The 16,695-nt window shown below is 53.8% G+C and overlaps 2 protein-coding genes across 2 annotated transcripts in view; one reads left to right on the top strand and one right to left on the bottom strand.

Annotated features, from left to right (window-relative positions):
• Positions 1-1,628: 1,628 nt before the first annotated feature.
• Positions 1,629-12,295, bottom strand: LOC136610012 (uncharacterized). Its single transcript, XM_066589283.1, has 3 exons — positions 12,254-12,295; positions 7,860-11,005; positions 1,629-1,749 (listed from the first exon to the last, which is right to left on the bottom strand). Exons 1-3 carry the CDS (start codon positions 12,293-12,295, stop codon positions 1,629-1,631), a joined length of 3,309 nt encoding a protein of 1,102 aa, XP_066445380.1.
• A 394-nt stretch (positions 12,296-12,689) lies between these two features.
• Positions 12,690-16,695, top strand: part of SH3PXD2B (SH3 and PX domains 2B) — a 144,986-nt gene continuing 140,980 nt past the window's right edge. Inside the window, exon 1 of the mRNA XM_066591284.1 lies at positions 12,690-12,903. Coding sequence (XP_066447381.1) covers positions 12,832-12,903 — 72 coding nt within the window. The 5' untranslated portion in view covers positions 12,690-12,831. The remainder of the gene's footprint in view (positions 12,904-16,695) is intronic.

Genomic DNA, 16,695 nt, shown 5'->3' with positions numbered 1-16,695 from the left:
GTGGTGCGGATTCACCGGACACAGAAACGGAAAAGCGTGCAGCCAGGTCGCTTCAAAACAAGCGGCTGAGTGCCGTGGGTTTTGAAGCAGCGCTTTCCCGGCGGAAATCTCGCTGTTTATCACTGTGGCCAAACTGCGAGATTTCCACTGGAAATACGCTCTGTGAGAACCCAGCCTTAAGAATCACACACAGGGTGCCTGACTCACACACAGAGCCATAAAAAAAAAAAGGGCTGTAAAGTAACGTACCTGTCTGCAGACAGAAGTTCCTGTACCACTTGTAAGCAGGGATGGTATTGCAGCTTCCGGCCACCAGGGGGAGCTCATCACAGCAGACATGTACAGCAGGAACAGAACGTACAGTATGGACTTTTCCAGCCAGCAAGGGGAGCTCACAACAGCACACTCGTGCAGCACAGCAGGGGCAGGATAACAGCAGACTGTCTGCAGATCTACCTATACATCTGGAGGTAGGAGACAACGGGGATGGCAGCAGGGGACAGGCCTCTTGACTTGCCTGCACACTTTACTATGCCTTACTATCGGGGGGTGCCTTATATTTGTGACTTCTGCAAATTTCAGGGGGTGCCTTATTTTCAGGGGGTGCCTTATTTTCTTGGAAACACGGTAGTAAGCTAGATTATATTATGATTTTAGCGTGTTTGCTTTGTTCATTGTTTTCTACACTATCCTACCTAAAGCATTTGGCCACCCCTATCAGTAGAATGAATCCTGTCACAAAACATCATACATAATATGCAGATCCTTAGACGTGTTGGCCATAATTTGTAACAAATAGTACACGCTGTTGGATATATTTGGGATATACCGCTGTACACAAGCCATCCATCACATCACAGAATGCATCAGCCCATCTACAATGGTGCAAGGAGTTGAGCAATGGAAGAACATTCTATGGACTGAATTGTGCTACTCAATCTTCAAATCAGATGAATGCAGCTGGTAGGAAGGACGCCTATTGTGCCAATAATAAAGTAAGGAGGAGGCACCATTATGGTCTGGAGATATCTTGTATACCATGGTCTCAGTCCGTTGGTTGTAATGGCAAGAGCAGTAAACACAGGTGTACCCGTCATTCTAGACAATGTGCTACTGACAATGTGGCAATACTCTGGGAATGGTCGGCCATACTTCCAACAAGACAATGCGCTTTGTCACAAATCCAACGCTGGTTTATGTTGGTTTGAGCATATGCATGTTGCAGGATTGGACCGGCCTGCACATAGTCCCAACCTGAACTGTATTGAATGTCTTGGAGACAAACTGGAACATCTGGCCAGGGAATCTGAATCCCGTCCATTTACCTTGAGAGAACTCGCCAGATGTTTTCAGGATGAATGGAGGGAAATGCCAGCTGAAGTGTATCAGATGTTAGTATGCCACTGAAAGCATCCGATTTACTATGTCGTTTAAAACCAAAGGAAGCCCCACTAAGTATTAACATATGTAAATAAATACTTCTTGCTCAGGTGTCACACTCTTACCAAAAGTAGTTACCATATTATTGAAGCAAGTTTTATAGTCACTGGGGTGGTTTGGGTGGTCTCCTGGGGGGAAAAGGGTCATGGCTGCTAAGTGTCCATCCTCTAGTCCATTGGGAGGTGCCTTCATCCTAGGCTGAATGTGCTAAAACGATGCAGGTCTCCATGACCATTCAGATCTGAGCAAAGACAGCCTCCCTCAGTAAGAGCAAAGCACTGATGTTCTGTCTGCCAGTTCATGCACAGCCTGTGGAAATGTAGATACAAGAAAGAAAACTTTTGGCAGAAGGCTACCATACATTGTACAAAAGCTGTGACTAGGAGAGGGCACTGCATGGCCATACCTCAAGGTACTTAATGTCCCTAAAGCTGCTCCACTGTGGATGAGCAGAAGGCAAGGCAAAGTTCTTAAGATGCCCTGCAGCTCATCATCCTCCCCCATACTCAACCAACCAATAAGGACTTTTTTCCTACGTCTTGCGCTAGAGATGAGTGACTGAGTCCCAGAGCACGATTGTCCACTCTTGGCAGTCAAACCTTAAAAAGAAAATCCCAGAACCAATAGGCAAGTATGAATACATGTAGCGTAAATAATATAGTGGCTATTTGCATACCATAAATAAACCATGGAGATAATATTTTTATAACTCTGTCACAGTAATAAAGTGGAGGTGGGCTTTTCTTTACCAGAGCCACACACTGTGAACTTGGATCAACCCACGCTGAGCTAATGCTCCCAGATCCCCCACTATATGGAGTTAAATGCACTATGGGCTATCCTGCCTAAAGTCCATATAGCCTAACCCAGTCCTGCTCCTGAGCCTAATGGGTATGGCATCCTCTAGCAGGAAAAACTATTGAACAGAATATTGAAATGCACAACAGCACTAATTTGTAGCAGTGCACTCAATAGAGCTGATTTATAGCAATGCACTCAACGCGTTTCAGCAATCGTGACCCTGTCTGCCTCTTCAGGAGTGCTAAACCATTATAGATAATGAAGAAAATAAGAAATGCCCAGCCTGCATGGTAGGTCGGACGGCATTTATTAAATTAAGTGTGAAGTCAAGCGATGTATTATATCAGCAATTATGAAAAGCTATTGCATGATGGTCACTCAATAGTCCATGCACGCTCCCAGTTGGTCAGATGTAGGCTTCATACATCTGATTTGGGCTTACTGACAAATTACTGACCAAAATATTTAACTAGACCATGAAGATAAAAGTAGAATGGCAGATTTGCACCTTTTCTGTGTGTTTAGAAAATGTCCAAATCTTTACTACACTTGCCAGTGTGGTACCATTTTGTTCATACCATGACTATCTTCCTTCAAATGATGTCTATATACTGTGTTTGGGAAGTCCTTAGATCTCTTCACTTTTTTTTAAACATTTTCCATAGTCTAGGACAGCTCATACAACCCCACGGCTGTCAGTACCACATTTACGGTACACTGATGACACTCAAATCATGTTACACCTATGCGCTACAAAATCCCAGAGTATTCATCGGCTATATCCTCCTCTTTCTGCTTCCCAAACATGGATAAAACTGGTCATATTATATAAGACTGAAAAAAGATATATGTCCATCCAGTTTAGCCTATTAACCTCCTATGTTAATCCAGAGGAAGGCAAAAAAAAAACCAATGAGGTAGATGCCAACTTTCTTAAGGGAAAAAAAGCCTTCCTGACTCCAATCTGGCAATCGGAATAATACCTGCATCAGCAACCCTTTTGAAGTTATTAATGATTGTAACTTATACCTTGTTTCCCCCAAAATAAGACAGTGTCTTATATTTGTTTTTGCGCAAATAAATTTTTACACGTATAGCTGCATGGACCCTATTTATATTGTCTTTTTTAATTAACTGTAACTAAGGCTCCATTTTGGAGTAGGGGTTGTACTTTTAAGCATCCTCAAAAATCCTGGAAAATCATGATAGGCCTTATTTTTGGGGTAACAGGGTAATACTGTATCTCTCAAGAAAGACACCCAGGCCCCTTTTGTACTCTTATCGAGTTCCCCATCACCACGTCCTCAGGCAAAGAGTTCCATAGTCTCACTGCTCTTACAGTAAAGAACCCCCTTCTATGTTGGTGTAGAAACCTTCTTTCCTCTAGATGTAGAGGGCACCTGCTTGTTACTGTCACAATCCTGGGAATAAATGGATGATGGGAGGGATCCCTGTATTGTCCCCTGATATATTATACAGAGTTATTAGATCGCTCCTCAGCTGTCTATTTTTCTAAATTAAATAATACCTCTCTGGGTATTGTAGTCCGCCCATGCCATTTATTACTTTAGTTGCCTGCCTTTGTACCCGCTCAAGCTCCGATATGTCCTCCTTTAGTACCCATGCACAAAACTGACCACAATATGTGTGGTCTGACCAGTGATCTGTAAAGAGAAAGAACAATGTTTTTATCATGCGCCCCTAGACCTCTTCTGATGCCCCCCATGATCCTATTTGCCTTGGCAGCAGCTGCCTGACACTGGTTGCTCCAGTTAAGCTTACAGTTAACTAAAACCCCCAAGTCCTTTTCCATATCAGTGTTTCCCATTTAGTGTGTAATGCTGACATGTATTTCCCCTGCGCATGTGCAGAACCTTACATTTATCAGTGTTAAATCTCATTTGCCACTTTTCTGCCCAAACCCCAACTAATCCAGATCTCTTGCAATCTGCTTGTCCTCTCGTGTTAATTACTTTACATAGTCTAGTGTCATCTGCAAATATTGATATTTTACTGCACAATCCAATTTACCATCAGCTGTGAATTTATCGAGGGAGCACCAGGAGAAGCCATCATGAAGACTTCTCCTGGTGCTCCCTGGATAGGGTCACAATGCTATCTGGTACCACCAGCGCTTTTGGGTACATCCTCCAGCCCCAAGAGCCCACCCAGCTTGACTGATGAAGGGGCCTAACCTAAAACGTGTATCTGCTGGGTTTTAATTAATATAATAAAAAGAGAAGTTGGATAATTTTATCTCACTGTCTGTCGGAATTTATTGGAGAGCAGCGCCGAACTACCAGTACTGTATCTCCAGTCACAATCACTATTAATAGCTCCACATTGCCACCTCGTTCACACGGGCGACACGGCATCGCTGCGATAAAATCGCAGAGCTCCTGCTTTGCTGGTGCGTGCGATATCACCGCGACTTTGTAGCACCACATGCAAGGTTTTTCGGAGGAGGCTTGAAATATAAGCCCTTCCCCGAAAATAAGCCGTAACCGAATAAGAAAAAAAACGCATACATCACCTGTCCAGCGCTGTCAGCCCGGCTGCATCTTCTCCCCGCATCTTCTCCTTCCAGGAGGCAGGGATTTTTGAATCCCCAGCCAGAAGAGAAGATTACTGCGGGGGACCCGGGGAGAAGATGCGTGTGCGTGTGCGCGTGCGCGTTGCAGCCAGGGCTTAGATTAGGGCTTTGACACTACTGTCAAAGTTGCATCGCGCCGCACGAAAATCACGTTTTCATGCGATGCAACAGAGAGGAAGGCTCCATGGGGAAACATGGACAACAAAACTTCACGAGTTGCGTGCATATAGCGGGACCCATGAGGTTTCTGTGTCTTTTGTAGCATGCTACAAAACATCGCATGTGTGAAGTAACCCATAGGAAATCATGGGCTTCTCATACATGCGATTTGTAGCCTATGTAAACGAGGCCTGCGTGTTACATTTGACTCTGCCCTCTGCCATCTGTAGTTCAGAAACATCTGATGCAATCTTTCTCAACCCAGAGTCAACAAACCTGCTACTGCATTCCCTCATCTCACATCTAGACCTCTGCAACATTCTCCTCTGTGGCTTCCCTTTCAAAGACCTTGCACCCCTCTAATCCATCCTCAACCCTGCCCTTCTTACCTACCGTACCTGCACCTTTCCTCTCCCCCGAATTAATGTCCTGCCCCTCTTCTCTGCCAATCCCTTCACGGACTGCCTATCACCCAGAGGATCCAGTTGAAGCCATTCTCAATGACCTACAAGGCTATCCACCCTCTATCTTTCACCTAATCTCCTGATACCTCCCCATTTATAATCTCCTACCCTCACACGACCTCCCCCTCTGCTCTGTCCTAGTGAGCTCCTCACATAATCATCTCCAGGATTTCTCCCGTGCATCACCTGTACTCTGGAATTCACTATCTCAACCCATCAGACTCTCAACCTCCTGTGAAAGCTTCAATAGAAGCCTGGAAAGTCAGCTTTTCAGACAAGCCCACAATCTGTAGTAAGGGCTCATTCACACAGGCGTATTGTCACCGTCTATTACGCACTCATATTTCCCATGTGTAAGGCCGCCTGCAGACGAGCGGGTCGGATCCGGCAGCGAGAATTCTCGCCGCGGGACCCGACCCGAGAGCCTGCAGAGACGAGCGCGTACTCACCCGCGCCTGGCGGCCCCGGCTCTTTCATGTGCCGCCTGCGGCGCAGCCGGCGCATGCGCAGACCGGAGCCGGCGGCCGGGTGAGTGCGAGCCCCGCACAAAAATAGGACATGCCGTGGTTTGTTTGTTGCGCGAGATTTTGCGCGGCCAAACCGCGGCCGTCTACATAGGAGTGCGTATTGTAATCCACTCCTATGCAAACCTTCAGTGGCGGAAATCCCGCGGGAAATACCGCCGCGGGATTTCCGCCCGTGTGTAGGCGGCCTAACACGCGGTGGATGAAGGCAGTGAAAGTCTATGGACTTTCATTCTTCCATTCACAACTGCATTATTGTTCTCTATGGGTAGCCTATTCACCGCTGTCCATATATAATAGATTGTGTATGGGTGGCGTTGCGCGCTGTGGAGCTGGCAGTGAGTTGGCCTAGTGCCGCATGTGGCAGCGATTTTGTTTTAATTTTTTAACAGTCAATTAGCAACGGCACGTATATACGCCACCCATATGCAATGAAATTGCATATGGTTGGCGTTGATTACGTGCCCATAGACAAAAATTGGCCCTTACAGATAATATGCGGCAAAATAGAACATGATGCGTTCTTTTTTGCGCTCGCGTATTTCACAATACATATACACAAATATGAATGAAACGGCGTGAGGCAATATATGTGATTGCCCGGAATTGCAGCGTATCACATTTACCTGGTAAACGAACGCCTGTGTGAGCCCAGCCTTACATGAAAGTCATAAGCTACGGTAGTTGATGCAGCACCCTGTTCTTGCAGTGCAGTATGTTAGCACCTGCCCAGTTAACTGGCTTTATTATTCACCAACTTTTAGACGAGCCGATTCTCATTTGAACGAGCTAACGAGCGAGTGATGTCACCAGAAGGCTATTTTCACACGGGCGAGTGCGATTTTTCCCTGTGGACGCAAGGCGTTTCTGTATCAAAAACATCTTTTATTACTTCGGGGAAGTAGCGATCCTCTGGCGCGGTTGACAGTCACAGTGGAGGACTGCAGAGTGGTTCTCATTATTTTCAATGGGAAACCTCACATCACACTGCACTCGCGTGCACCTAGAAAGCAGTGTGATGCTTTGCCAGCCCCGTCGAAAACAATGGGTGATGCGATGGCACACCCAAAGAAAGGACATGGCACAATTTATTTTTCCCATTGCATTGTGATGCAGCAAAAAATTGCTCGTGTGCATGACCTCGTTCAAAAGAATGGGGTTCAACTCCGTACGAGATTTGTGTGTCTCGCACTTCAGAAATCTCGTGTGATTTTCTCGGCCGCGTGAAACCAGCTAACGCATTCGCACTCCTGTAGCCTGTTTAGACTGGCAGTTACATCTCTGGCTCATTCAAATGAGAATCATTCAGTTCCTGTATTAGCGAATGAGAGGGACTGAATGAATGCTGTTTAAACCGATCGATAAGTGAATGAGCCAACGATGGTTTCTCTGCAGAAACTGGACAGCAAACAAAAAGTGAACGATTCTCATTCACCATTGGCTCGCATTTAGGGTGAACGGTTTTCATTTGATGGTAACTGTTCTGTCCAAAAGCACCCCAAACCAAATTTCACACGGACGAACGTGAAACTTAACCAGATATTGCGCTCTAGAATATGCAATGTCCCTGCGGATTCGCGGTGATTTTTTTTTCAAAAAGTGCCTCCAATCACTGCAGGGAAGTAGCGCTCCTTATTTCATGCTGTGTACGTTCAATACCCATCGCTTATCTTGGCGTGTATGCGTACGTAATATGCGCTAGGAGACAACATGCCACGCTTGCCTGCACACCGGTTAGCGTGTCGGCTCAGCTGCCTGCACCCCGGGGGCCGGTTAGAGTGTGGGCTCAGCTGCCTGCACCCCGGGGGCCGGTTAGAGGGTGGGCTCTGCCGCCCGCACCCCGGGGGCCGGTTAGAGGGTGGGCTCTGCCGCCCGCACCCCGGGGGCCGGTTAGAGGGCGGGCTCTGCCGCCCGGACACCGGGGGCCGGTTAGAGGGCGGGCTCTGCCGCCCGGACACCGGGGGCCGGTTAGAGGGCGGGCTCTGCCGCCCGGACACCGGGGGCCGGTTAGAGGGCGGGCTCTGCCGCCCGGACACCGGGGGCCGGTTAGCGGGCGGGCTCTGCCGCCCGGACACCGGGGGCCGGTTAGCGGGCGGGCTCTGCCGCCCGGACACCGGGGGCCGGTTAGCGGGCGGGCTCTGCCGCCCGGACACCGGGGGCCGGTTAGAGGGCGGGCTCTGCCGCCCGGACACCGGGGGCCGGTTAGAGGGCGGGCTCTGCCGCCCGGACACCGGGGGCCGGTTAGAGGGCGGGCTCTGCCGCCCGCACCCCGGGGGCCGGTTAGAGGGCGGGCTCTGCCGCCCGCACCCCGGGGGCCGGTTAGAGGGCGGGCTCTGCCGCCCGCACCCCGGGGGCCGGTTAGAGGGCGGGCTCTGCCGCCCGCACCCCGGGGGCCGGTTAGAGGGCGGGCTCTGCCGCCCGCACCCCGGGGGCCGGTTAGAGGGCGGGCTCTGCCGCCCGCACCCCGGGGGCCGGTTAGAGGGCGGGCTCTGCCGCCCGCACCCCGGGGGCCGGTTAGAGGGCGGGCTCTGCCGCCCGCACCCCGGGGGCCGGTTAGAGGGCGGGCTCTGCCGCCCGCACCCCGGGGGCCGGTTAGAGGGCGGGCTCTGCCGCCCGGACACCGGGGGCCGGTTAGAGGGCGGGCTCTGCCGCCCGCACCCCGGGGGCCGGTTAGAGGGCGGGCTCTGCCGCCCGGACACCGGGGGCCGGTTAGAGGGCGGGCTCTGCCGCCCGGACACCGGGGGCCGGTTAGAGGGCGGGCTCTGCCGCCCGGACACCGGGGGCCGGTTAGAGGGCGGGCTCTGCCGCCCGGACACCGGGGGCCGGTTAGCGGGCGGGCTCTGCCGCCCGGACACCGGGGGCCGGTTAGCGGGCGGGCTCTGCCGCCCGGACACCGGGGGCCGGTTAGAGGGCGGGCTCTGCCGCCCGGACACCGGGGGCCGGTTAGAGGGCGGGCTCTGCCGCCCGGACACCGGGGGCCGGTTAGAGGGCGGGCTCTGCCGCCCGGACACCGGGGGCCGGTTAGAGGGCGGGCTCTGCCGCCCGCACCCCGGGGGCCGGTTAGAGGGCGGGCTCTGCCGCCCGCACCCCGGGGGCCGGTTAGAGGGCGGGCTCTGCCGCCCGCACCCCGGGGGCCGGTTAGAGGGCGGGCTCTGCCGCCCGCACCCCGGGGGCCGGTTAGAGGGCGGGCTCTGCCGCCCGCACCCCGGGGGCCGGTTAGAGGGCGGGCTCTGCCGCCCGCACCCCGGGGGCCGGTTAGAGGGCGGGCTCTGCCGCCCGCACCCCGGGGGCCGGTTAGAGGGCGGGCTCTGCCGCCCGCACCCCGGGGGCCGGTTAGAGGGCGGGCTCTGCCGCCCGCACCCCGGGGGCCGGTTAGAGGGCGGGCTCTGCCGCCCGGACACCGGGGGCCGGTTAGAGGGCGGGCTCTGCCGCCCGCACCCCGGGGGCCGGTTAGAGGGCGGGCTCTGCCGCCCGCACCCCGGGGGCCGGTTAGAGGGCGGGCTCTGCCGCCCGGACACCGGGGGCCGGTTAGAGGGCGGGCTCTGCCGCCCGGACACCGGGGGCCGGTTAGAGGGCGGGCTCTGCCGCCCGGACACCGGGGGCCGGTTAGAGGGCGGGCTCTGCCGCCCGGACACCGGGGGCCGGTTAGAGGGCGGGCTCTGCCGCCCGGACACCGGGGGCCGGTTAGCGGGCGGGCTCTGCCGCCCGGACACCGGGGGCCGGTTAGCGGGCGGGCTCTGCCGCCCGGACACCGGGGGCCGGTTAGAGGGCGGGCTCTGCCGCCCGGACACCGGGGGCCGGTTAGAGGGCGGGCTCTGCCGCCCGGACACCGGGGGCCGGTTAGAGGGCGGGCTCTGCCGCCCGCACCCCGGGGGCCGGTTAGAGGGCGGGCTCTGCCGCCCGCACCCCGGGGGCCGGTTAGAGGGCGGGCTCTGCCGCCCGCACCCCGGGGGCCGGTTAGAGGGCGGGCTCTGCCGCCCGCACCCCGGGGGCCGGTTAGAGGGCGGGCTCTGCCGCCCGCACCCCGGGGGCCGGTTAGAGGGCGGGCTCTGCCGCCCGCACCCCGGGGGCCGGTTAGAGGGCGGGCTCTGCCGCCCGGACACCGGGGGCCGGTTAGAGGGCGGGCTCTGCCGCCCGCACCCCGGGGGCCGGTTAGAGGGCGGGCTCTGCCGCCCGGACACCGGGGGCCGGTTAGAGGGCGGGCTCTGCCGCCCGGACACCGGGGGCCGGTTAGAGGGCGGGCTCTGCCGCCCGGACACCGGGGGCCGGTTAGAGGGCGGGCTCTGCCGCCCGGACACCGGGGGCCGGTTAGAGGGCGGGCTCTGCCGCCCGGACACCGGGGGCCGGTTAGCGGGCGGGCTCTGCCGCCCGGACACCGGGGGCCGGTTAGCGGGCGGGCTCTGCCGCCCGGACACCGGGGGCCGGTTAGAGGGCGGGCTCTGCCGCCCGGACACCGGGGGCCGGTTAGAGGGCGGGCTCTGCCGCCCGGACACCGGGGGCCGGTTAGAGGGCGGGCTCTGCCGCCCGGACACCGGGGGCCGGTTAGAGGGCGGGCTCTGCCGCCCGCACCCCGGGGGCCGGTTAGAGGGCGGGCTCTGCCGCCCGCACCCCGGGGGCCGGTTAGAGGGCGGGCTCTGCCGCCCGCACCCCGGGGGCCGGTTAGAGGGCGGGCTCTGCCGCCCGCACCCCGGGGGCCGGTTAGAGGGCGGGCTCTGCCGCCCGCACCCCGGGGGCCGGTTAGAGGGCGGGCTCTGCCGCCCGCACACCGGGGGCCGGTTAGAGGGCGGGCTCTGCCGCCCGGACACCGGGGGCCGGTTAGAGGGCGGGCTCTGCCGCCCGCACCCCGGGGGCCGGTTAGAGGGCGGGCTCTGCCGCCCGGACACCGGGGGCCGGTTAGAGGGCGGGCTCTGCCGCCCGGACACCGGGGGCCGGTTAGAGGGCGGGCTCTGCCGCCCGGACACCGGGGGCCGGTTAGAGGGCGGGCTCTGCCGCCCGGACACCGGGGGCCGGTTAGCGGGCGGGCTCTGCCGCCCGCACCCCGGGGGTTAATGTTCCCAGAGCTGGGCGCAGGACATGGAGGGGTGGTGCCGGCTGCCTATTAACTTTTTCCACCACACTTCTGCCCTAATCAGCAATTCCAGCAACCTGATTGGTTGATTGGGTTGGCTGGATGTGCATGAGGATAGAGTTAGGTTGCCTGTCCACAGGCGTTGCAGGAGCTGGCAGATAGATCTCCGCTGTCAGCCTATCTGACAGGCTGACCATGGAGAATCGCGGTAGATTCGCACCATTCTGCGAATTGCTGCCCGCGAGTGGAGAATCGCAATGATTCTCCGCTCGTGGACAGGGGCGAAGCACTCTTCATAGCAATGCTATGGAGAGCTTTCACTGCGTTCCCCCCAGCCAGATTATCACCGCGGGGAACGCAATTCAAACCTGCCCGTGGACAGGCAGCCTTACAGAGATGTGCAGGTGAAGCACGTGCTGAGCCGTCAGTGGCAGTCACCGGAGCTCGGGGCTCATGGTTATGCAATCCATATGGTGTGCTGTGTGAATATGGTGCATAGTAGCATGTGGTGTGTTATGTGGCGTATATTAGTGTGTGGATACGTGTGTATGCAGGTATGTGTGTGGTGGTGTGCTAGCATGTGGTCATGGGTGTATGTAGTTTGCATGTATGTGTTGTGTTAGTGTTTTTATACAGTACATGTGGTACATATTAGTGTCTGTAGGCTGTGTGTGGTGTAGCCAGAGCATATAAGCGTGTGGTTCTCTGTATGTGTGGTTGTGTGTATGCAGTATGTGTGGTGTACTAGCATGTGCGTATTCAGTACGTTGAAGCATGTGTAGGCTGTGTATATGTTGTGCAAGTGTGTGGTCCTGTTTATGCAGCATGTGTGTTGTGTGAATATACCACATATTTGGGTGCGCGCACGATGCATATTAGCACATGTTTGAGCACATTAGCGCATGTTTGTGCGCCCACTTTAGCGTGCGTATTAGCATGTGTGTTTGTGTGCACGGTGCATATTAGCACGCAGGGTGCATATTAGGGTGTGTGTGTGGGGTGCCTGTTAGCGTGTGGTTGTATACCACACATACACAGAGAACCAAACACTCACATAATATTCACCGCGCAAATATGTGCCATATTCACACAACACACACCATACATGCTGCATAAACAGGACCCCTTGCACAACACATACACAGCCTACACATGCTTCAACGTACTGAATACATACAAGCACATGCTAGTACACCACACATACCGCATACACACGACCGAACCACACGTACACAGAGAACCACATGCTTATATGCTCTGGCTACACCACACACAGCCTACACACGCTAATAACACTAACACAATACATACACCCAAACTACATACACCCATGACCACATGCTAGCAGAGCACCACACACATACCTGCATACACACATATCCACACACTAATATACGCCACATAACACACCACATGCTAATATGCACCATATTCACACAGCACACCATATACATGAGCCCCGGGCCCCGGTGACTGCCACTGACGGCTCACATCTCTGTAACTCTATCCTCGTGCACAGCCAGCCAACCCAAACAACCAATCAGGTTGCTGGAATTGCTGATTACGGCAGAAGTGGGGTGGAAAAAGTTAATATGTGTGCCGGCTGCCTGGCCGCTCCTCCTCACACGGGGAGGGAGGGAAGAGGCGCTCAGGGAAGAAAGGAGACAAGCTGGGCGCTGAACCGGCCGACGGAGCCGCTCTGTCCTGGTAGCCAGCAGCCGCCTATGTAAGGAGCTCCGGTCCCCGCCGCCGCCATCCTCCCCTTTGTGAGCCGCCGCAGCCATGCCGAGGAAGAGCATCCTGCAAGTCAGCGTGCAGAACGTGCAGAAACGGCGCATCCCCAACAAGCACTATGTGAGTGGCCATTGTGTGAGGGGAGGCCGGGGGTCGTCGGGTGTCACCCCGCGGTCACATCCTGCTGCTATCAGCCAGAGCTACAAGTGGGCAGCATGCCGCATCTAATGGGGACATAGCAGCATATAGACATACATGGCACATAGCAGCACGCCGCATCTAATGGGGACATAGCAGCATATAGACATACATGGCACATAGCAGCACGCCGCATCTAATGGGGACATAGCAGCATATAGACATACATGGCACAGAGCAGCATATAGGCATACATGGCACATAGCAGCACGCCGCATATAGGGGGACATAGCAGCATATAGACATACATGGCACATAGCAGCGCGCCGCATCTAATGGGGACATAGCAGCATAGAGACATACATGGCACATAGCAGCGCGCCGCATATAGGGGGACATAGCAGCATATAGACATACATGGCACATAGCAGCATATAGACATACATGGCATATAGCAGCATGCCGCATATAGGGGGACATAGCAGCATATAGACATACATGGCACATAGCAGCACGCCGCATCTAATGGGGACATAGCAGCATATAGATATACATGGCACATAGCAGCATGCCGCATCTAATGGGGACATAGCAGCATATAGACATACATGGCACATAGCAGCATGCCGCATATAGGGGGACATAGCAGCATAGAGACATACATGGCACATATAGGGGGACATAACAGCATATAGACATACATGGCACATAGCAGCACGCCGCATATAGGGGGACATAGCAGCATAGAGACATACATGGCACATATAGGGGGACATAGCAGCGCGCCGCATATAGTGGGACAGAGCAGCATATAGACATACATGGCACATAGCAGCACGCCGCATCTAATGGGGACAGAGCAGCATATAGACATACATGGCACATAGCAGCACGCCGCATATAGGGGGACATAGCAGCATAGAGACATACATGGCACATATCAGCATGCCACATATAGGGGGACAGAGCAGCATATAGACATACATGGCACATAGCAGCACGCCGCATATAGGGGGACAGAGCAGCATATAGACATACATGGCACATATCAGCATGCCACATATAGGGGGACAGAGCAGCATATAGACATACATGGCACATAGCAGCACGCCGCATATAGGGGGACATAGCAGCATAGAGACATACATGGCACATAGCAGCATGCCGCATCTAATGGGGACATAGCATATAGACATACATGGAACATAGCAGCATACCGCATATAGGGGGACAGAGCAGCATACAGACATACATGGCACATAGCAGCATATAGACATACATGGCACATAGCAGCATGCCACATATAGGGGGAAAAAGCAGCATATAGACATACATGGCACATAGCAGCACACCGCATATAGGTGGACAGAGCAGCTTATAGACATACATGGCACATAGCAGCACATCGCATATAGGTGGACAGAGCAGCATGCCACATATAGGGGGAAAGAGCAGCATATAGACATACATGGCACATAGCAGCACACCGCATATAGGTGGACAGAGCAGCTTATAGACATACATGGCACATAGCAGCACACCGCATATAGGTGGACAGAACAGCTTATAGACATACATGGCAGAAAGCTGCATGCCGAATATAGGGGGACAGAGCAGCATATAGACATACATGACACATAGCAGCACGCCACATATAGGGGGACACAGCAGCTTATAGGCATACATGGCACATAGCAGCACGTCGCATATAGACATACATGGGACATAGCAGCATACTGCATATAGACATACATGGCACATAGCAGCACGTCGCATATAGATATACATGGCACATAGCAGCATGCCGCATCTAGGAGGACATAGCCGCATATAGACATACATGGCACATAGCAGCTTGCCGCATCTAATGGGGACATAGCAGTATGCCGCATCTAGACATACATGGGGCATAGCAGCATACTGCATATAGACATACATGGCACATAGTAGTACGCCGCATATAGACATACATGGGGCATAGCGGGTTCTGCAGGTAACAATGTAACGCTTCTGCTTACTGGCGATCGCTCAGTGTAAACACGGCATTACGGTTGGGTGTGTTCGCCAACGTGCGGCAGACTAATCCTCCTAATTGCAGACTGACTCTGACTTGGCAGGTGACGGAGCTGACGGTGGATTTTCTTTAGCTGGATATAGTTATGATATGTGGAGGTAAAGGGATGGCGGGCATGGGATGGGTACAGGGTGGCACATACTGAGCCCTGGGGGTTACAGGATTTGTAGTCTAACTTAGGACAGCGAGATTGATTGCTGTGCGGTTCATTAGTGACCTGCTGGGGGACCTACCCTAACGTTGGTGACAAACTGCTCCACCACCGTACTGCCGATCGATAACGGGGAAGACATTTAGCGCGGGGGTAATTAATGGCTGCTTTATAATATGTTAGGGGGAAGTTTGATTGTTATTTTTTTCTTTGGAGCTTCTGTAGTACAAAGAATGACACTAACTGCCATCCCCCGGCATACTAGGAGTTAATCCCCCTTCAAACAGCTTTATTGAGGAAATCCAGGAATACCCCTCGCTGAGGATTATTTGGCGCAGTGTACGTGCGGCCGTCCCAGGCTGGCGGCGTCTTGTCTCTGCTGGTTTAGTTGCTTGTAGTTTATATCCGTTTAGTTCTTGCTGTGTTGTATGGATTATCACAGAGGTGTTCTACCCTAGAAGCGGGCATGACGGCACCATACCGCCGAACATCGAGCGCCTTACCATCTGTACGCCACCAGAGTGACATGCATTTCCCATACTAATAGGCCTTTACACTTGCGATCGCGATATCACTGCGGTTTTTTATACGCAAATGGCAATAGGACTTTCTAATGTTAAAAACACATCGCACAAAAATCGCAAGTTTGTGCTTTGCGATTTTTGTGCGATGTGTTTTTAACATTAGAAAGTCCCATTGACAATCGCGTTAAAAAAACTGCAGTTATCGCGATCGCCAATGTGAAGGCACCCTAAGGCTACGTTCACATAGGTGAGCGCGATATTGGGCGTTTCACATGCAGATGCGAGGCGGTTTTCATTCAAAAATGCTGCGCATTACTTCTGTGAAATTGCGATCCTCAGGCACGTGTTTGACTGAACTGCAGTGTAAAGCATGGGGGAAAGACAGGCTCTAAGTCTGGGAAAGAGAGAGTTAAAACTGCATACTAATGTGGTCAAAGATCCCAAGTACAAATCTACCTGTCAGAGGTGTGTAGTATTGTTTAACCCTCTAACTTCTAGAGGGACCAGTGGGGCCGCGGCATTATGGAGGATGTGTCGGAGATCCTGAAGTGATGAGGAGTGTAACATTTATCCACTAAGCAACAAAAACAGCAACTTTAATTTCATTATACTAGCCTGGTGTATTTTGGGGCCACGTGCTGTCCGTGTAATCCCATGTACAGAACACGCCCCGTTATAGGCCTATGAGGATATACACATGGACCTACAGTCCACATGAAATAACTCATGCCATGCCCAATTTCTGCCCTGTTCACAGGCGAGAAATAAGACCTACCAATGCATGTGAGTATGCTGTGTCTAGCCGGCACACATGGACTGGCTGTTGGACCCTCTGGTCTCGTAGTTACAGCTTCTGCGCCCCTACTACGGCCTAAAAAGCATCAAGAATGTTGGGCAGGGAAGCAGGGAAAAAGATGCTTATGTGTTTCAAACCAACCACATGGCCCTTAGTCATAAGAACCATGAGTAAGGCCCATGGCATTGGCCTGAGACTTGTTATCTTTTTCCCTGTTTTCTTGCCTGGC

The sequence above is a fragment of the Eleutherodactylus coqui genome, chromosome 2 (genome assembly GCF_035609145.1).
Source record: "Eleutherodactylus coqui strain aEleCoq1 chromosome 2, aEleCoq1.hap1, whole genome shotgun sequence".
Classification (NCBI taxonomy): domain Eukaryota; kingdom Metazoa; phylum Chordata; class Amphibia; order Anura; family Eleutherodactylidae; genus Eleutherodactylus; species Eleutherodactylus coqui.
The sequence above is the reverse complement of the archived record's forward strand: the minus strand, read 5'-3'. Positions and strand labels throughout refer to the sequence as shown.

Excerpts from the sequence above, each read along its gene's own strand:
- LOC136610012 (XM_066589283.1), bottom strand. The coding sequence starts at position 12,295 with ATGTGGTTCTCTGTGTACGTGTGGTTCGGTCGTGTGTATGCG. Across the intron at positions 11,006-12,253 it reads GGTTCGGTCGTGTGTATGCG|AGCCCGCCCGCTAACCGGCC; the intron begins GTATGTGTGGTG and ends TGCGGGCGGCAG. Across the intron at positions 1,750-7,859 it reads CCCTCTAACCGGCCCCCGGG|GCTGTGCATGAACTGGCAGA; the intron begins GTGCGGGCGGCA and ends ACATTTCCACAG.